Raw genomic sequence first — 20,721 nt, forward strand, 5'->3', positions numbered from 1 at the left:
CCGAAACAGCCGAGAGATTCAGAAAGTTGGGCGTTGTAGGACGTCCTCTTCGACCATAACATCGTCACGCCATCTCCGAGACGGAAGCCAGAATTAAGTAAAGACCATACCGCTCATGGATGAGACAATGGAACTCGAGAGGAACTCGAACAACCCACGATCAGAATTCTCGAATCATACAATGTCCACAATACCAATGTCTAGACCCCCACTGTCGCGTTGGCTGGAGATCGCTATTGCCATGAGAGAAATGACTCGAGGAGATCAGGCATGTCGCGCTTCAGGGTTGAAATTTGTGCAGATACTGAGCCCGCAGGTCTTTAAAGGCCGCAGTCCTGATGAGAGCACACCAAAGATCGTTCCTTAGAAAGAGAGAGGGCAACTATTTCGTACTTTTTGCACAATTCTGGCAAAAATTTCAATTCTTGATATTGCCTCAGCTCCCTGCCTGATATCGCAAAACTTTGTTATGCCAGCTTATGTAGCCACAGCATATTAAAATTTAGTACTGTCGATTCGAAAGTGGACCTCCATTTGAATCCAGGAGTTACACAATGGGTAGAGAGACATTATGCATCATCTGAGTCACCGACTTCATTAGATACACATCTGCTTCGTAAACCTCGTGGATCGAGGCAAAGATGAAATTTTTTAGTTAATTCGTCATCAACGGCAGGCAACAGCGGATGTGGTGTCACATGCGCCATCTTAGGCCGCAAGGCATTACAAGGCAGGTAAAATAGGCAAAAGCGCTTTCGATATTGTTGATACCCAGGCGAATAGAGGCGAAAGCCTTCGCAAAAGTTTTTTATTTAAACCCAAGGGTAGTCATTGTTCTCAAATTATGCTGTTCTGCTGCTGCTGTTCGGACTCGGAAGATCCCCAACAAGAATGACACGTAATGCGCCCAAGCCTCGTCAGCAGGCAGCTCCTCGACAGAATGTTCCTCAGCAAGCGGCGCCTCAGCAGTCAAGGCCTTGGCCGTGAGTTACTCATCTGCAAGTTACTCTTAATATTCAAGACTCAAGATTTGCAGGGACAAACTTCGAGAAACTGGATTGAATTTAGATGGAAATTCACCCCAAGCAACCGTGTTGAACGTAGGTACAGTATTATGACCGCCGCTGCTCTTCCACAGATGTATAGGTTGCTGAGAACTTTACTCGCAGGGTCTCATACGTTCCCGTAACGGATACAAAGACAGCAGTGAGACCAATGAGCACAAGGTGAATGAGTTATCGGAAAGGAACAAAAAGCTTGAGCAGGAGGTCGATGAACTGAGACGTGTATGTATCATTCAAATGGCGGACCACCAATTCCTCGCTGAACGTTCCGGCAGTTCAATCCCCCCTTTGCTCAAGTACTCATCGATGCCCACGAAGGAAAATACCAGGTAATTTGCGCTGAAAGATACTGAGTCTCGCGCTGACAAACTTTTGCAGCTCAACAACTTGGATGATAGCTTCGGTGGCAGTAATATCTGCGCAGAGATTCATCGCCAGGTCAGGCACTACCTGGTTCGTCAGGGCTTCGCCAGCGACCTAAACATATTTCTGTACTTCATCACTAGTGTCGGCCCACATGAAGCCTCAAAACACAAGATAACACAAGAATTAAATGACCACCTTCCGTCAAGTGTTATCAATGTACGGAACGACTGCGTTCATGGGAGGCTGCGTAGTCAGTATTCTCCTGTGAGCACAAAGATTACGCTGACCTTACGTACCAAGCTCTTTTGAAAAAGGGGGAAGACCCTGCCTGTAAACACACTCTAATAGACGTGCCAGATCTGGAAGTCTACAAACCGATCCTTAAAGAGATTGCTCACACGACTTCACAAGAGAAACGAATCACCTTGCTTGGGCATAGAGCCGTCGAATCGGATTGGCAAACACTAGGCTTCAAGCAAAAGCCACTCAAGCTTCAGCACGTGCTTGCCTCAGGATCACTGGCGACCGCTAGAGACGGTCGCCGTGAGGCGACAACTCGATGGATGCCTACAGACTAACAGCACAAAAGAGCAGATCAGAAAAGTTCGTGCCCTACCGTAACGTCGTAGTACTGTTGAGTGAGGCAGGCGATGATTATCCGATGGGAAGAAGTTCTGGATCTTGACTGAATGAATCTGGGCGTACAGCATAGCAATTTTTTTTTAAATGTCGTGAGCTTTACGGCGTACCATGTTGTTGCCATTCTTTGAATCCGAGGCCGAAGTATGTAGTGAATTTAGAACAGGGGATTTCAACGAATGTCGAATGAACAAAGCTCATCGTTTTCGTGTCCTCGATATGCTATAGGTGCACTCCTCATGTACCTATTTCACACCATTTTGATCGGTCGGTCCGTCGCTAATGGCACAGATGGTGCAAGCGAAGTGTTGAAACTTTAATCTCAGGCCCGGAGGCAATACTAAGCGGATGTAAGAGGCAAGATGGCTTCCAAATCCTTTTCACGCCCGGGCAGAAAGACGCTGAGGCCGCGTTGCTTGTGATTCTAGTAGGTTGAACAAGCTCTCAATAGGATTGGACTTCGGGTCCTTCTTATTTATACAAGTAGCGGATGGTCTTCCAAATTCGTCCAGAAGTCCATATCGAAAGGATTGTTGAGCCAGTCCTGCTCGTTGAAGTTGATAGGGGCGTCACCATTATCATCAGCCTCTTCGTTTCCCAATCCAGTGTTCACAGCTTGGTCACCACTCTCGATCGCTCCCGAGATTACTGTATCCAAGATTGTCTGCAACGTCTTGCGCGCCTGGGTACATGTTTCGTAGTTTCCGTGTGCAGGTCGCATTATGTAGCTCACATCAGACACAAAGACGCTCAGATCTTTAATGATCTGTAGGCGAGGGAAGTTAGGGTCGGCTTGATGGGGACCACTGCTACTATGTCTGAGTAGCTCGAGGGCAAGCACTGCAGCTGTGGGGATACCGTGCTCCGCAATCTATAGACGGACGTATCAGCTCAATGGAAGTGAAGATGTCTTTTTATTTGACATACTAGCGTAGGAAGATCTACGTTGTAAGCCCCAAGGCGATGTCGATTGCCGAATACTATGCATAGCGTCGTTAGTAGAGTATGAGCGGCTTGCAAGAGGTTGCTTGAGACCGCCTGTGTTCGCTTGACCAATGCGCGTTGGAGGATGAAATCATTGCATTCAAAAACAATAAATTTCATCAAGAGGAAGAAGTTGTAAGCTGCGCCTTTTCTCTGGATCCAGGATGAAGGTTTCTTTTGTAGCTTTGGAGGAAGTTCCTCCCGAAGAGCCTTCTGTTGTCGATCGGAGATTGCTCTGGTAATAGTCAGCTGAGTCTGATTCATCACCATCTGACACCCACTGCGCTCTTCCTTGTATGTTATCACTATCAATACCAAGAGACAACTCTAAGATGTCTTCGCGTATACGAAGGCATATTGCGTAAGCCCGCAGCCACGTCCATCTAGTGATGATGTCTTCGTTGTTCCAACCATTTTCATCAATTGAAGCTAATGCCACTTGGAGCTTGTCATCCGGGTATGACAGAACTTCTTCTTGAATATCCAATGGTAACGCGATCGAGCAGTACTTGCCATTCAGTAGCGGGGGCCGGCCTAGGAAAGTCGCAAGGTCTATGACCATGGTGTATGCCTCCCAGAATGCTCTTCGTCGTATTTCACGATGAAAGAAAGGAAGGGTAGCAGAAGCTTCGGAGTCTTGGTGAAGACCAAGCGCAGATATTGCAGCTGTGACATCTCCCATTTTGCGCCAGCACATATAATCCGCGTCGCCATAAACGAGAGAATGCAGTACACCATCAGCGAGCATCAGGTGAAAGCCTAGATCATTGAGGTGACCATATTCGCTGCAAAAATGAACACATTTAGAGCTTGCATGTAGATAGGTACGCGAGAGTTGCCTCCAATCAGAGAAGACTGGGTATGTGAGTGTATCAAGATTTGACGCATCTGAAACTAGGGCACCCCGACCAGCTGTGTTTAGAATCAATCCTATAACCTCCCAACACAGGTCGCCCCCGAACAATGACTTCGCGGCATCTTGAAGAGACTGGTCCATCTTGAACGCAGAAGGCTTGGCTGTCCGAAGCGCAATCTTGTACGACAGGTCCAGAAGTCTATCAGGTGACCCATTCAGGGTTTGGATTTGGATTGATTCGATACATTGGTACACATATGGTACAACAGCTAAGTAGCCTCGCTTCTCGTACCAGCCGTCAAGGCCTTCTTTGTGTAGCGGAATCGACAGCAGCAACTTGAGGACATCGGCGCCCTCTTGAATTTGCAGCGAGTCTTTTCTGGGTGCTCTTTCCGACTGGGTACCACCACGGACATTTGCGTTACTACTGTTCCGTAGGACTTCGATACTATGTACACCTTCATTGAAGGGGTCCAGAAAGCTTGTAGGTCCCAAGAAGCCTGCTGAAGGATGTTCATGGGATTCGACATGGCGCAAAGGCTGCGGCTCTCTACCTGTAATCTCTACATCAACTGAGCTAGTAAGAGGGATATCCACTGAATCAATGGCTCCGTTGGAAGTAGCAAATGCAGAATTGTCGAGGATTCTCTTCGTCATAGGTGAGGGATGATAATGACATACTTCGGGCTTGCGTCGACGCCAGCATCGACCACACACCGGCTTGGTATGATCGCAACTAAGCTTTGACTTACGGCAAGGCTCGCAAGAGGCTAACTTGCCATTACGGCGGTGATCCTGACTCGTGTCTGAGGCCAGCATGGTAAGCCTTTCATGACCCTATCATGATCTACAACGTGCTATGGCTAGTTTGCCTAGTCTTCTATCACTTCGAGACAGGGTTTTGAGAGCTTCAGCCTGTCCGATTACCTCGAGATTGGGCACATGGGAGAGTCGAAGGTTGAATGAGGAGAAATGACGAAGATATAAGCTTGGGGTACCGAGGTCGTTCTACAACGCCAAGCCGAAGTAAACGACCTCGCTGCACCTCCTCATTATCTTCCCGGGAATATGTCAATCAGGACAACAAAACAACAATTCGATAGTCGACGCGCCAGCGCACACCCACGAACAAATCGAAGCCTTAGAAATAGCTGCAAGTCTCGAGAATCGTCAGGAAAGGAGCATAGACGCCATCACGGCCGCAGCTATGAGTCCAAAGAGCTATTTGAGGGACGCCTCGACTCCAATCTTTCAGACACCATGAAGCCCACAGACGATGCGTCCAGTCCAACGCCCGTCCTACTCGCACTACATTGCATTCCGGTCGCCTGCACTCTACCTCTCCACTCCCGGGACCTCCGCCTGACCTGAGCCGTGCGAGAACATTCTCGTGGCCTCAAAACCCTACATGAGCAGAGCAAGCGACGGATGGCAATCAAGGATGAGTCAATATTGACCCTGTGGGTGGACGAGATGGGCCTGTAGGGCGTCCTCTGCAGCAGATCTACAAGGCTTTAGATCATCAACGCCCTCGCCGTGGAAAAGCTTGCGAATCATAAGAGCGTGGACAATTACACAAGCGGTTGGGAAATCTGCATACGGCTCGATATATGCATCGTGCTGTGTTTGGATCAGGAGAGCGTCAGTCCCTGTGGATATCGAAGTACACGCCGATTGGGAAAGATACGAGGAGAGACTCGTCCACATTCCGTCCGCCGGGCGGGGAGGGAGGCTATGATCGATGCATCACTTGATGCGAGCTACCATGTGCCGGGAACCAAGTGAAAATGTCCGCAAGGACAGATCGCGCGTGGACAGAAAGATATAGAAAACGCAAATGAGGACTGGCAGTAAGGGGAGATTCTGGGCCTAACAAATCGTATCGATCACGCTCGAAACATTGAACACCCCCATGTCAACAAATCTTCAGTCTCTACCTCTTCCGCTCGCATTCCTACCTTTTCGCAAGATATGAAGACACTGTATCTGCAAATTCCGAGTTCAAGAGCCTATACAAAAATCAAAGATGAAGCTCCTCTCAATTCTGTCCAGCACCGCTTCCCTCCTCGCTTGCACTACTACCCAAGCCGCCGTCAATCATTCCCCCGTCCTCATAGACTTGAAGTGAACCCAAGCCCAATAAGCGGCCCAGGTCAACGGTGCCGTCTCCAGTTCATTAAACAACCTCCGCCCCAGCAACGCCACCTGCGCCAAACGACTCATCGACCTTACCCTCAATTCCACCGACTGCCAGAAAGCAGTCAATGAACTGAAGTCGCAGTACCCCGCAGACCATGCATCCGGCGCATTTATTGTCACCCACGACCCTGCACGAGGACCCGCAGGGCCTGCAGGCAAAATCATCCTACTTCCCTCTACTACCACGCATGAATCGCGCAGCATCACGCTCGATTCCCAGGATCTCAATATCCATCCGAATGTCACTTTCATTATCGATCTGCCTGTCATAGTAGATTGGACCGGTCATGCCATGAGTAGCTGTACGTCGGAACGTAAGCCTAGGCTTTGGTCGGCTACGACGGATGTGGATCCCAATTAAAACTTCTTTGTTACCTTGCAAAGCTCCTTATGGGTGAGGTGATCTAAGGAAAATGTACCTGTAGAGACAGAGTGCGGACACGGGGACGGTGTAGTAAAGGGGGTAACATGGTTCCGGCAAATGTGAATTAGGGTTACGATAGACGACAGTCTGAAGTAGAATCGCTGGACATTGGGAGAAGATAGGAGATGAAGGAAATATTGAGGGGTACAAGAATACGAACAGGCGGAAATTGATGGGATGCGATGAGGCAAATAAGCCCACAAAAGTTGAAGCCCTTTCAGCTCATAGTCATACTGATGAGGCTGATCGAGAACGACCACCAGATATGTTTCACTCTATGCCACTCTCCACTCGCCTCAATTCCATGTGTACAGGGATTGTTCCCCCATTGAAGTTTCTCTTCCCTCTTTCCAGTAAGCAACAATGTTTACACAATAATGTTGGACACTCCCGAGGGCCCTCACGCGATTGGCTATGTCATAGGTTTATCCGCGAAACATCATGAGGTAGATAACCCGACATATGCGAGACCTCCAACAGCGCGCCTCAAATAAGGAACGCGGCTTCGACACGGTATACATACTCATCAAATTCACATCGCTCATATATCCAAGTGCCCCGTGCGAAGTCATCGGGCCACAACACGAACAGCATGTACAACCTTATCTTCACCACCACCCTGCTCCTCATACTCTTAGCTTCACATTCACGAGCTCAAGCTCAAGATCCCAAAGCCAACGACATCACCAACAACGGCGACTACCTAATCGCGCGCTGTGGCAAAGGAATACAAGGAGGAAAAGCCGATCAATTAATCTCCCTGCTCAGATCAATCGGCGGCGATCTCCCCACCATTAACGTTGAAGCAAACTTAGGCGAAGACTCCATTTATGGCTTTAAATCCCTCTTCACAAATAACGAAAACATCGCCGCTGTGACAGAAACCTACGGCAAGCTATCCGATGCGGAAACAGTCGTAGTCAATGGCCAAGCAACACGAGTCACCTTCGTCTGTCTCGAGCTTGGCGACTTTACTACTGCGAGTATCTACAACACCATCCTCACAAACCAGCGCCGCGCGGCTGCATTCAACGAGTTTGGCTCCGAGAAGATATACCTGACACCCTTCTTCTTTGAGGTGCTGAAACGCAATCCCGAACCATACCGCTGCCCGCTGTTTCGAAAAAATAGGATTGCTGTCAACTTTGATGATATTCTAGGTACCACGCAGTATGGAATCATAATCCATGAGTTGGTGGACAAGTACTTGCATTTTGAGAATTTGCTGCAGGCGGAGGTGTATGATTTGAAGGATTGTATCAAGTTGTCGGCGGATCAGCAGCTGAAGAATGCGGAGAACTTTAATATGTTTGCTTCTGGTGAGTTAAGATGTTTGGGAGGTGAACGAAGGAGACTGACGGAAGTAGCTATCAAGGCCGGCTGTTCGAGGTTTCCACGATGATGAACACAACAATGGGACAAGTGCCGAGGATTCTCTCGATGAACACGCATGCGAGAGCCAAAGGATCGAGCAATACGATGCTCAGAGCTGTGGCACCAGGTGGTGCTAAAGGAAAGGACGTCCCGATCGACTGGACCAGGAAGTTAGTCAAGGTTCTTCTTTGATGTTGGCTCATGATCGACAAGCCTCAAGACGGATTTCTCAAAGCACTGTGGCCTGCTTCAACAGTGATTGTGCTTCTATCCGAATTCAAGAAAATCAATAGCTTTTCTTCCCTGCTGGGCTTGCATCAGTGCCGGCGTGCCGGACTTAGGGCAAGATTCTCAAATAAGTTAAGTGCTCTTGCCAGGTCGAACACTACTGGACATGCGGCTACTTTCATCTCATTCTGCGACACTGAAGCAATGTCCGCGTATATATCCATTGATTTCGCCTGGCGCTCGGCCAAGTATGTGCGCCTGTTTGACCTTGGATGCAGCAAACAAAGGAGGTTGCCTTCCTGGCTGCAATATACTCGATGATGACCCTGGAAACATCTATGTAGTTCTGCCATTCAGCCTACCTTTGCCTACTCTGTTCTCTATAAAACTCCTGGACACCGGATACGATGGGAGCATCATCATTCCCCAGCTTCTTGGTCCTTCACAACCCCCTCACCAACTCACTTGTAATCATCACTGTCCCAGTCAGCAACCCATCAAACGTCTCAGAAGCGTTCCCCGATCAAATACGCCATGTCTGATAATCCAGTAAGTCGCCTACATCCCCTCCCTTCCCTTTTCCTCTTGTAGGCTCTCTGTTTTGCATCGGTCATCACTAATTCCCTTCAAAGCCAGCAGCGCCCCTCTCGTCCATCGAATACCAACTCCACAAAGAGCACGAATACAAGCGCAACAAATCCCCCGTTTACACAGCGATCGCATACTGCGACGTTGATAACATTCGATATCTGCGCCTGTCATACAATGGGAGGACACTGAGGGGATGGTTCAACACGAGGGATGTGAAGCCTGAAAACTCGTCGGCTGATGTCAATCACACTGGTCAGCCTGTCAGCGATGGGGGCAGAGGTAAAGCCGGAGCTGGAGGAGGGGTTGAGAGTGTGGCTGTTCAAAGGGTCGCGCCCGGGCTGATTACTGACGCTGAGAGGAGGGCGGCGGATCAGGGACGGGGAATGGAGGGAGTCATGTTCGGAAGACCGAACGCGTTTTGAGGGAAATGGAGACGTTGATGTCGATCGCTTATTTGGGAAAATAATCTAAGATATTGGAGTCCGAAACAGATGGGTTGGGTATGAAATGGGATTGGTTATAGCTCACTCGGCTCATAGCAGATGACACTTTATAATGTTGGGTTCAGAAAATCACGCGTCAAACAACTGTGGCAAACACAAACTCGTTGTCCCGCAGCCCCCTCAACACAAGGCCCGACCCGGACAAACACATACCCCGCCACTCCGCCACTCAGTGGGTACATAAACCCCCCCACCCCCCTCACTCCCCAAATATTTCTTCCTTCCTTCATCAACCTTCTTCGCTCCTTTTCCCCAACACCCAACTTCAAGATCTGCATTATCTACAAGAACAAATATCTTCTTGGGCCTGGGTGGTGCAGTGGTCAAGACAATCGCTAACAATTTCCTAGACCAGCAACCACCTCGGTGGTTGCCTAACTTACTGCAAAACTAGGCCCCTTGAAGCCTGTCTAATTCAGGGAAAGTGACCAACAAATTCAGAGACGTTGAGACGATTCAGAAGTCATCAACTATTACAACTAAGATTACGCCTACGTCAACGTCAACGTCAAGCCAACGCCAACGACAACGCCAACGACTACGCCAACGACTATGGCTACTACTACTACAACTGCTATGTTAGGAAATTCATCACTTCCTATGATCGCAAATTCATCACTTCGGTGATGTCTACAATCAACTTAACAACTACGGTCGGCCCCCGCCAGCAATGGCATCAAATTTCCACCCAAAAAAGACAAGCAAAGGAAAAAGAAAATCAAACCAAGTAAAAAATTAAATATTCGGCCGGTAAGTCTCTACTTTTCTTTGAAAGTGTTTGTTCGAATCCACCCCGGGCCTGAAGAAGATTATGAAGAGTAGCCATTTTTATCTGTTTTTCTTACCATCGACGAGTACGTCGAAGAGCAGTTGGTGGTGGAAGCTTAAGCTTGTTCTATTTTATTGTCTCCTGAAGTGGTGGGAGAGGAACTGCCAAGGATGTTGGAGTGTTGTATCAAGTGAGTGAAGTGTTGACACCTTGCCCCTCTTTCCACCAAGTCGACATCAATTACTGCTTTCAACCAGACTCGATGACGAATGGATCAAAATAGACTAAGTCTCCGCATGCAATTGTACAGCGGTCAGGTTCTGAAATCAGATCTTGAGGAGCCACTACACACTGAATTTTGCACTGCGCAGAGACGCTGTTTTGCAACGCCACAGTGACCTATCTTAGCCAAACACGGACCACAAATCCAGCAAGTAAAGCGTCAGGTAGCAGCCAAATTCGCCGTGGCACCGATGCGCAAAAGAAATCCGAGAACTGATTACACGAGGAAAGAATCAAGTACCTGGACTGGATTCTACCATCTCAACGAAACGTTATCGCGCTAAGGTAGGTAGAAACTAAAGCTGAAGATTCCAAGGCCCGCTTCTATGATGACGACGACGACGACGGGGCGAGGAGCTTGGTGTGGCATTCGAGCTCGTCGAAGCCGTGGGAGGGACTGTTTTGCGATTGTACATATGGGTTGGAATGTGGGATGGGGATAGAAATGAGATGATAATAGTGAGAGAGTGGTGGCCGGTACGGGGAGCGGTGGGGGAGGGGGGAGTGGAGAGGGCGATGTTGATGATTCGTGGGATTAGGGAGAGAGAGAGGGAGGGAGTGAGGGGTTGGAAGGGCTCGTGGAGGGGGACGCTGAATGTGTTGGTGCTGTAGAAGAGAGTTGAGGCTTTATGGTAGATGGGGGAAGATGCGAGGAAGAGCGAGAGGTCGGCGAGCCTGAGAGCAGCGTTTTTGTTTGGTTGAGCGGGGTACTGAAGGGGGGGTCAGAAACGGTCCTGGAGAGGGAATCGGGATGGATTTCTGTCGTCGGATCTCGTAGGGGAAGGGGAGAAATGTTGTGGGTGGTTAAGACATAAGGGTGTTGGGTTGATGTGTGGGGTCTAGGCATTGTTGTAGAGCTGTGATGTATGGCGAATCTGAGGTCCGGCGGGAACTGTAACATCGCGTATATGTGTGATAGTCCTTCACCATTTCCTATAGCGGCCAGAGATTTGATGAATTTTATTTTGCTGTCGAGGTAATCGTCCTGAACGAGGCCCCCCTCTTAGTGGGGGCCAATTCGCGTGTAGATATCAGAACAGTGACTTATCTCATCACGCTGACTCAGCCGGGCGGAGATATGATAAGTCCGCTTTGGCACTCTTCCAACTTTGCACTTTATTGATGTACTCAGAAGTTTGGCTGAAGCTACTCGTCACTGAAAGATGCCGAGACTTTACGATGACCTCAAGGTAGCAGAGCGCAGGTGCGTTAGCCCTGAACCATCTTGGCTTCGAAGAATACCGATGCGCCGTTGTTGACGTTGGCGGGAGGCGTGTTCACTACGCGTTCGGCTTCTGGTCTTCAAGATCAGTGCTGCCAGGATCATCTGGCAGAAAACCAACAGGCCAAACCATAACACCAGGAAAGTGGAATCGATTAATCAGATGTGGAGATGACGAGAGATTACTCCACTGATCCTCTTTGGCGTAAATGTCGGGCGTAAGCCCCGATTGAAGATCTTGGCCAATTTTAAGGTAATGGCATCCACCTGAGGGGGTCGAACTCTTCAACAAGACAATAGTCTGTGGAGAACGAGCTCCAGAATTTTTGAGATACAATGGAAGTATCCAAGTCAAGAGGATACGAGCGTGGTCTGCCTCCTTTGTCACTCCAGCTTACGCATGTCTTTTTGCCTATCAATTCCTACTCGAATCGAAGAAGGATCAACAAAACCGAAACTAGATTCGAAAACGTCATCGGCGTTCGGAAGGCTTTGGGAACAAGATCGGCAAATGGATATCAAAGTTCATGGCTTCTTGCCAAGGCCACAAATCTTCTTCATGCCAGCAATTGTCGATTGCACTTCTAACTCTCAAGCCATACTCGTTAGGTGATCAAAATAGCTATCAAACTCTTGAAGCTTCACCGGGAGGACAATTCGGGCTCAGGCAATGCATTATCGTCCTCGTAATCAGGGCGCAATCATGAGGGTTTTAATTGCAAGCCTGCTACTCGTACAAAGCGTGTTCTCAAACCCGATCTCGCCAGGTGACGCAGATGCTGGGTCAAAAAATGGACCACCTCCTGCTGTAAGCAACTTTTTCGAACTTTGAATGCGCCATATGCCTGACTGCTTACTACCGGTAGACTGCTGGTAAACCGAAAACAGAAGGTAAGCAATGCAGGAATTGCCGTTTGCTGTGGGCTTGGATGTATTACAAGCACATCATTAGACGCGGTTCACTACAGATCCTACATAGGTCAACGTTCAAAACTATCATGAGCTGATACCTTACTCGAATTCCAGGCGTTACGACATTCGATGGTGTCGATTTAAATGACATCCCCGGGCTAGGTCGCATGCGTGGCATTTCGCCCACCCTCATCAGCAAGGATGGAAGGACCTGTACAGCTGCCAGCCAGAAAGAAAGCCCCTGCGAGAATGTATTCGACGGTGACACAAAGACCATTTGGCACAGTCAGTTTAAGCCCAATCTCGCCCCATTGCCACATGAAATCACAATAGACATGAAAAAGTCGTACACGGTCGGCATGATTACCATTGTGCCTCGACAGGATGGCTATCAGAATGGAAACACTGGTCGTCATGTGATCAGTCTAAGGTACAGTTGACTCGGGATGAGAAAGTTCTTCACCAGCTAAGATTCCATGCAGCTCGGATGGTAAAACCTTTGTTACTGTCGCCCATGGGACATTCCTTGATGATGCGTCATATAACAAAATTACCAACATAGTCCCCACCAACGCACGCTATTTAAAAATTCAGGCGTTGAGCGAAGCAGGCAACCGGGGACCTTGGACATCGATTGCCGAAGTAACCGTGAACAAAGCCACTCAAGATCTACCACCAAAACCCTCTGAAGGCAAGGGCGCTTGGGGTCCAACAGTCAATTTCCCGTTGATAGCCGTATCAATGGCAAACGTGTACTCTAACCAGGGTATTCTGGCGTGGTATTCATACAATCCGAATACATTCGGAGGGACCGATGGGAAGACAACAGCAACAGCTCTGTTCAAGACCGATGTTCTAACAATAGAGCCAATAAAAGTCACTAACATCCAGCATGATATGTTCTGCGAAGGGCTCTCGCTCGACTTCAATGGCATCGGCATCTCAACAGGTGGAAATACAGGGCCCGCGACAAGCATCTATGGTCCAGGTGGCTGGACAAAAGGCCCTGTAAGTTGGCAATCTCTCTGGCCTGTTTCAAGTTGCGAAACTGAGTAGACGGACAGGATATGAAAATCCCACGCGGCTATCATGCACAGACAGTCGTATCAACTGGGAATACTTTCACCATTGGTGCATCATGGGCAGGAGGCCAAGGAGGTAAAAATGGGGAGCTATACAACCCCAATAGCAATACATGGACAAAGCTGCCAGGCACCCCAGTGGCGCCAATGCTGACTGAAGATGCTCAAGGTACATAGCCTTGTCCCATGAACGCAATATCCAGGCGAAGCTCTTGTAAGTTTTGAGCCAACACTGACATCTTAGGTGTCTATCGTTCGGATAATCACGCTTGGCTCTTCGCTTGGAAGGCTGGATTTGTTTTTCAAGCAGGTCCATCTAAGGCTATGAATTGGTACGATACGACGGGAACAGGGTCACAGGCTGGTGCGGGCAACCGTGCCGCCGATGGCCATGCCATGTGTGGTACTGCCGCCATGTACGATGCTACAGCTGGGAAGATCTTGACAGCTGGTGGGTCACCTGACTATCAGAACTCAGACGCCACATCCAACGCCCACGTTATCACCATCGACCGAGTGAACGAACATCCGACCGTCCAAAAGATCACCAATATGGCATACCAGCGCACGTTCCACAACAGCGTAATTCTACCGGACGGAACCGTCTTCATCGTTGGTGGTCAAATAACCGCAAAACCCTTCAACGACGACGCTTCCCAACTCACCCCCGAGCTCTTCGATCCCGCCACAAACGCCTTCACCCAAATGGCTCCCATGCAAGTCCCCAGGAACTACCACAGCACAGCCCTTCTCCTCGCCGACGCAACCGTCATCAGCGCCGGCAGTGGCCTCTGCGGCCGCTGCTCCACCAACCACTACGACGCCCAAATCTTCCGGCCCCCATACCTCTTCAACGCCGCGGGCGCCCCAGCTACCCGCCCTGTCATCACCGCCCTCTCTTCTGACAAAGTCGCACTAGGCGGCACATTCATAGCAATCACGAATGGCAAGGTGAAGGAATTTAGTATTGTCAGGCTGGGCAGTACGACCCACACGGTCAATACGGATCAGAGGAGGATTCCGCTGAAGCCGACGGCGGATATGGGGAATACGTATACGCTCGCGCTTCCAAATGATGCGGGCGTGGCGTTGCCGGGTTATTGGTTTTTGTTTGCGATTGATGCGGCGGGCGTGCCTAGTGTGGCGAGGACGATTAAAATGACGCCTTGAATGAGGTTGCTTCTTCGCTGAGGGTGGAGGATAAGGTATTGAGGAGATTGAGGGAGATTTTTACAGGGGTGTGGTTCTCTGGGCATCGTTTTGAACCGCCATAGTATTAAATGAATACTAGACCATCTCTGAATAGGTGTGAGATTTAATATATCGCGATTTACTGCGTACGCTCTAATATATACGCAGTGTAGTAATCTCCAACACAACATAAATCAAGAGAAAAAACGGTACACTTTGCGAGCTCCCTTCCTCTCCCCTTCTTCTCTGCGCTATGAAGAAATGCCCCCACACTGCAGTCACCGCCTCGACCCGCAATTGACATCCATGTCCATCATAGATCCCGTTATACGTCATGCACAGACTGTGACTACTCCATACCACAAGTCAGATGCTTCCTCCCCTCCCTTCCCATGTATAGACCGCATTGCCACGGTACACAGATAACTTGCGAAGCAAAAGGCTGCTTCCCCTCCGCTTCCCCTACATCGACGGATGAAAACAATTGGCCTAGTCCTAGTGCAATGAAGGAATTGGTCGGTCTACTGGGCCAAAAGCCGGACTCGCTTACGGATGATGATGTTTTCGCGGAAGTAGAAACGGCGTTTGACGAGAGCGCGCGGATGGTAGGGTGGAGTGAAGCAGCAGTAATATTTATAATTTTAAAGAATATATATAAAAGTAATAAGAACACAAAATCTAAGAATAATCAGGTAGGGTAAGGCGTAAATTATTTTATATAGTAAAGAAGGAAAGATATAGGTGTCAACAGAATAAAATATAGTAATAGTTTACAAAGAGAAGAGAGAAAAGAAGGTAAGGATACCTATGAGATATAGAAGTTATCGCAGCCATACATATAGTCGAAACTCTGATCACGGTTCCTGAGAGCGTCGCGAATCCTCATGCAAGACCGCGCGCCGTCTATGGGGTTGGTATGTTACCTTCTGACCACCTGCTAAGGGTAGTCCGAGCAGCGAGGACAGATAGTCTCAAATGGGCCAACATTTAGGTTGACTATATTGTGATTCTGGGGCATTTGATGGAAATCTGAGGATTTGTTAGACTTGTACAATAGTGCACCGTACTATGGCCCAGAGCAGACTGAACAAGTTCTATCCCCTTTCTCCAAGCACTAAGTCTCGTGCAATCTATTCCAAACCAAACGAGGATTCCATATGCTATCGAAGAGCCACAGTCAGAGTGAAAGTCGGGCGAGCGCAGTGAATTGTCTTACTCGGAACTTTACACGTTATAGCTTTGTCGATTGGACTGCGTTGAGTCTTAACCGATGACATCAATTTCTCTCTGATGTATATACATATATATATATATGGTCAAATTCATCGGGAACTTTTATGGCAATGTTGGGGTCAAACCTTGTTGGCCAAATATCCGGGTCGTGTATCTGCAACGTAGCGATTTCGATGCACTAACGTGTCTGCGAATCTTCAATAGTCCTGTGCATGAGCGTCCAACGATACTGTATTTTTGCTGAGTGAGCGGGCCTCCGCCATATCATGACCCCTGGATAATCATGATTACTTACTTCCGTGCGTTCCTCGTGCAACGGCTTCCGGGTTGTCTTCGCCCACATGGTGTGTCTTGTTTGAAAACATTTGACCACCCTTGCGGGCCTTATTCTCGCCGTAAGCTAATTTGCTATTAAGCCGCTCAAAGTTCATTCTCTCATCTCGCATCTGCAGGTTGACTTGGCATATTCAAATCATGACCGACCCAGGGTAAAGACGCATTGAAGTTCGCAACTACATAGCGCCTTCGGACTCTAATCCTCTAAACACTTTTTGGCGTGCAAGTCTATTATTATGTCATAAGTAGCCAAACGTTGTGACTCGACGAAGAAGGGAGTGGCTTACGAGCAAATTCAAAAGACGAACAAGCTCTCGCGACGTAGCTTACAGAGCGTTTTGTGGCTCAATGGCGGTAGTCAAACTCAGAATCATGACTCATCAAATAGTCCTATAAAATTGACCGCATCTCTTTCAATCTAGATTCGTGTCACAAAGCGAGAGGTTGAGGTCTAGCAACAGCCACTGGCAGATTGCAATACGGAAGCTATTCAACCTATACTTTGCAATCAGATGGAGTCGCTAGCCATACATACCAAGAATGGCAATGCAGATCGCCGTCTCCTTATCGAATTGTTGCCTATAGAGCTTCAATTGATGGTGCTCAAAGCGGTTCCAACCTTGCAAAGTCTTCGCAACCTTTGTCAAGCGTCCACGCTCTACAACATGACATACGTGCGGTACCAATTGCAGATCCTCAACTGTCATTGCAGTACCAATTTCCAGCCAGGTCTCTTACCTGAGATGACAACAATATGCGATGCGCTTGAAATATCTCGGTCAATCGTTTCATATGACCTCCGCGGGTCTGTCGAGGACATGTTCAGGATGTATAAGAAGCGCCGCATTCAGGCTTTGGAAGTCTTCAATGCAGGCCGACCAGCCCAAGCAGACGATATTGTCAGTCTGTTGTTGTCAACTAAAAGCTGGCAAGGGGAACATTTGCTGAGGCTGCAAAGAGCCGTCGACTATTTTGTCTCGACTTTCGCTGCAAGTTTCAAAGTGGGTTCCAACACAGGAGGTATGTTTGACTGTTCTCTCCCACCTGCAGCTTCAAGCAAGAATATGATCTCGCATTTCGTAGACCATCCAGATCCCTCAAAACCTCTGAAATTGATCTCAAAAAATGAGCTCCGGCGGATCTACAGAGCTTGCTATCGCATCGAGATCTTTCACGTTGTCTATCAAGCTCAACAAAAGGAGCAGAACGAGGACCCTGAATATTATGATCCCCATCTGACTCCCTACATTTACGATTTCGAGTGGGTTCGTCTGTTTCGACTCGCCCTTCGCCCCTGGGAGTTGGAAGAGATGGTCTGTATTGAAAAATCTCTCGCCAGTCACTACGTTACCGTTTGTGAAAGGCTAGCGAGCGACCTAAAGGTCGATTACCAATGGAATGACGGATCCCTAAAAATGGTCTCCATCAATGATTATCGGGTCAGATCAAAGATGGTAGTGTATTGGATCCATCGCGGGTTCTGCACTTTTCCATATCTGGATCAGTATTCGCAAAAGCTGAAGGAAGACCGACACGCACCTCGCCAGTGGGTGACGGCGAGATCGAGGCTAGATATGACGATTGTGAGCGTCTTTTCCAAGGGGCGTAAAGATGCTCAAGGCGCGCACCGGCGGGAAAATCTCTGGATGCTTGAGCTAGAGTGCTTACCGCTCCCTTTCAAAGGTGACGACGACATTGAAGGCCCAAATGCCATGTGGGTTGAGGTAAACAAGGGCCTTGACCAGCGTTATCTTTGTATGGACGAAGCAAAGGACTTGAGGCATTGGGGTTATGTCTTCTGGGACAGGTCAAGATTGGAGTCCTGGGGCTGTTTGGGTACCAGTGGCGAGTGACAATCGTTCGGGCGGATATAAGAAGGAGACCTCAGCGATAGTCACATGGTATTTCACGCCACTTCATGTTATGCCGGAGTGAATATTACAAAAGATTTCTGTATCACATTACCTAATAGCTCCATCTAGACCGACAGTAACAGGTCTAAATTTATTTCTCACAATATGTCAGTCTGATATAAGCTCTACTGCCTCGGACATCCGTTGATCAAGGATACTGGGAACGCTACAATCGATTTGCCTAACCCCTGCGAAAGCATATCAATTTGTACGGCAGGTAGGGAACTCTCATGCAAGTAGAGATACTTGCTTGACATATCGGTGCCCATACCCGAGCCCAAAGCATGCATCCGTATACCTCCGTTCCGTAGAGATTCTACGAATCGACCAAGTCGCTCAGATTGGAGTTGAAATGTTAACAGCGTAGAACGTTCCTAAAGCAGCCTAGCTTCAGGCCTCCGGGTGCGGACAATCTTTCACCCGTGGCACCTTCCCTTCGCGACCATACGTACCATCATCGTCGATTTCGTACAGCATTGCTGCATCATTACATCAAGTGGCGCGGAGTGCAAGATAGACGTCCGAGCGTCAAACAGAAGATAAGGGCATTAATATGAGAAGGCTCGCCCATCATGTTGACCTCGATGGTCTCCAGTCTGCGATTCCGATACACCATGGTGCCCAAAGACGAGACCATCGCTGACACCACTCGGTCCATTGATGATGAGGATGATAGTTTCCATCATGAGCCAAGTCTTTTTGATGCGCATCAATTCAAGCACCAATCATGGTGGCACCGTGACCGGTAAGTCCGTGAACTATGCCCCTCATCATGCTGCTGATTGCAAGCTAGATACTTCGGCGCTCTCCTCTTCAATGTCCTCGCATTCCTGTTACCAGCACTCTATGCCACACTGTCCAAGCTTTGGGTGGCCAACATTGATGGAAAACTTGTCGCAACCACAGACAGCTACACCTACATTGGCGTTGTTTCCGAAGCTATCAATGAAGGCTTGCCCCGCGCAGCTTGGGTCATAATTGGCGACAAGTCTGCACGATCACTGTCTTCTCGACTTGGCCTTGCCCATACCCTCATCCTGTTTCAAGCGTTACTCGGCTTACTGCTTAGCGTCATCTTTGTCTCAACAGCGACTTCCTTTGCGAAAGGCTTCGTTCCTGCCGGCACACGAGCAGCAAGTCTGACATATATTCGCCTCAGCGCGTTCTCCGCCTTGAGCTCAGCCGTTGAGACGGCGGTTTCGAGTGCGACGCGCGCACTTGACAAGCCCGACGTGCCGCTCTTGATCAGTTCCGTCAAGTTCAGCATCAATATCCTCCTCGACCTCTTGATCATTTCGAAATTCCACGTCGCCGCTATAAAACCATCTGTCAACACACAAGCTTCCATCAGACTTGCTTGCGACATGAGCGCTGCATTTGCAGGCTTATTTTATTTCATCTACGCCAACAGCATTCGCACAAAGGTCGTCAAGACGCACAGAGACGACATTACGCCGAGTCTGCGCGCATTGAGGGTTCTTCTTCCCCCGGGAATCATCACCTTCATTGAGTCTGCGATCAGGAATGCGCTGTATCTCTGGCTTGTCCACGGTATTGTCACGATGGGCTCGGACTATGCCACTGCTTGGGGCGTGTTCAACACAATCCGGTGGGGTCTGGTCATGGTTCCAGTCCAAGCTTTGGAAGCCACGTCTCTCGCTTTCGTTGGCCATGCTTGGGGCCGTTGGCGGCACGAGATGGGCATTGACAATCTAAGACCAAAAATGTCGCGTGGAAACCTGCTGAGTATGTTCAACGCAGGTCAGACTTCAAGACGTATCAATGCTGACTCTCTGTAGCTATCGTTCAACCCGCTCTCATATCACTGGTAATCGCACTCATAGTTGAAATACCACTATGCATCTTTCTTGCACTCTTCGGCACTCGACCCTTCGCGTCGTACCTTAGCAATTCTTTCTGCTGTCGCAAAGATCACGGCGCACATGTGGCAAACTATAGATTGGTGCGTTTTGAACCCTCATCCTGACGTTCTCGCACATATGCCGCATATACTACCTTATCATTGGCGATCTTTCCCACCAAACAATCTCCCTCTTTCTCTTTTCCCCTCGACTGACAATGTTCCAGGTGCTACATCTTCTACGCCACATCCACACAGCTAGCCAGTATCCTTCTCGCTACCCGCCCACGCTGGTATCTCTACCAATCTCTGCTCTCTAATCTCCTCTACGTTCTTCCTTGGGCAATTGTCTGTCAACTCGCGGACTTGAATGCAGATGATGCATGGACTTACCATAGCCTTGTCTTTGGGGGTAGTCTTGTCTTCAGCTTCTTCGCTATTGTACTCGTGGATTCGCTGTGGGCATGGAAGCTGACAAGGGGCCGGATGAGATTAGATGCCTTTAGAGGGAATTGATATGCAGTTGGAACAGCAAAGCTAACGACAGCATCTTTGAATGGACTAAGATCCTGGGCTTGAAAGGAGGCAACTTCCATTCTGAAGGTCACAGGTCATGAATATTCAGACCTCGTAAGATGAACTTGGAGATATTGAGCAAGAAGGTTACTGCGCAATGCTTTTAGACTGTGAGG

At 48.8% G+C, this 20,721-nt stretch overlaps 6 protein-coding genes across 6 annotated transcripts; 5 read left to right on the forward strand and 1 right to left on the reverse strand.

The window, feature by feature from the left end:
• Positions 1–940: 940 nt before the first annotated feature.
• Positions 941–2,008, forward strand: KY384_009266 (uncharacterized protein; the record flags this gene model as incomplete). Its single annotated transcript, XM_044817752.1, has 3 exons — positions 941–983; positions 1,156–1,338; positions 1,779–2,008. 3 exons carry the CDS (start codon positions 941–943, stop codon positions 2,006–2,008), a joined length of 456 nt encoding a protein of 151 aa, XP_044664905.1.
• A 536-nt stretch (positions 2,009–2,544) lies between these two features.
• KY384_009267 (uncharacterized protein) lies at positions 2,545–4,566 on the reverse strand (the record flags this gene model as incomplete). Its single annotated transcript, XM_044817753.1, has 3 exons — positions 2,545–2,940; positions 2,997–3,288; positions 3,335–4,566. The coding sequence occupies 3 exons, from the start codon at positions 4,564–4,566 to the stop codon at positions 2,545–2,547; spliced, it is 1,920 nt and encodes a 639-aa protein (XP_044664906.1).
• A 2,558-nt stretch (positions 4,567–7,124) lies between these two features.
• KY384_009268 (uncharacterized protein) lies at positions 7,125–8,098 on the forward strand (the record flags this gene model as incomplete). Its single annotated transcript, XM_044817754.1, has 2 exons — positions 7,125–7,851; positions 7,908–8,098. 2 exons carry the CDS (start codon positions 7,125–7,127, stop codon positions 8,096–8,098), a joined length of 918 nt encoding a protein of 305 aa, XP_044664907.1.
• Positions 8,099–11,442: 3,344 nt separating this feature from the next.
• KY384_009269 (uncharacterized protein) lies at positions 11,443–14,665 on the forward strand (the record flags this gene model as incomplete). The annotated part of the gene is made up of 6 exons (XM_044817755.1): positions 11,443–11,483; positions 12,243–12,309; positions 12,368–12,392; positions 12,528–12,843; positions 12,896–13,421; positions 13,784–14,665. 6 exons carry the CDS (start codon positions 11,443–11,445, stop codon positions 14,663–14,665), a joined length of 1,857 nt encoding a protein of 618 aa, XP_044664908.1.
• Positions 14,666–16,920: 2,255 nt separating this feature from the next.
• On the forward strand, positions 16,921–18,108 carry KY384_009270 (uncharacterized protein; the record flags this gene model as incomplete). Its single annotated transcript, XM_044817756.1, has 1 exon — positions 16,921–18,108. One exon carries the CDS (start codon positions 16,921–16,923, stop codon positions 18,106–18,108), a length of 1,188 nt encoding a protein of 395 aa, XP_044664909.1.
• Positions 18,109–18,782: 674 nt separating this feature from the next.
• KY384_009271 (uncharacterized protein) lies at positions 18,783–19,967 on the forward strand (the record flags this gene model as incomplete). The annotated part of the gene is made up of 2 exons (XM_044817757.1): positions 18,783–18,913; positions 18,962–19,967. The coding sequence occupies 2 exons, from the start codon at positions 18,783–18,785 to the stop codon at positions 19,965–19,967; spliced, it is 1,137 nt and encodes a 378-aa protein (XP_044664910.1).
• Positions 19,968–20,721: the final 754 nt, after the last annotated feature.

Source organism: Bacidia gigantensis (genome assembly GCF_019456465.1).
Source record: "Bacidia gigantensis strain McMullin 20006 chromosome Unknown scaffold_268, whole genome shotgun sequence".
NCBI lineage: Eukaryota > Fungi > Ascomycota > Lecanoromycetes > Lecanorales > Ramalinaceae > Bacidia > Bacidia gigantensis.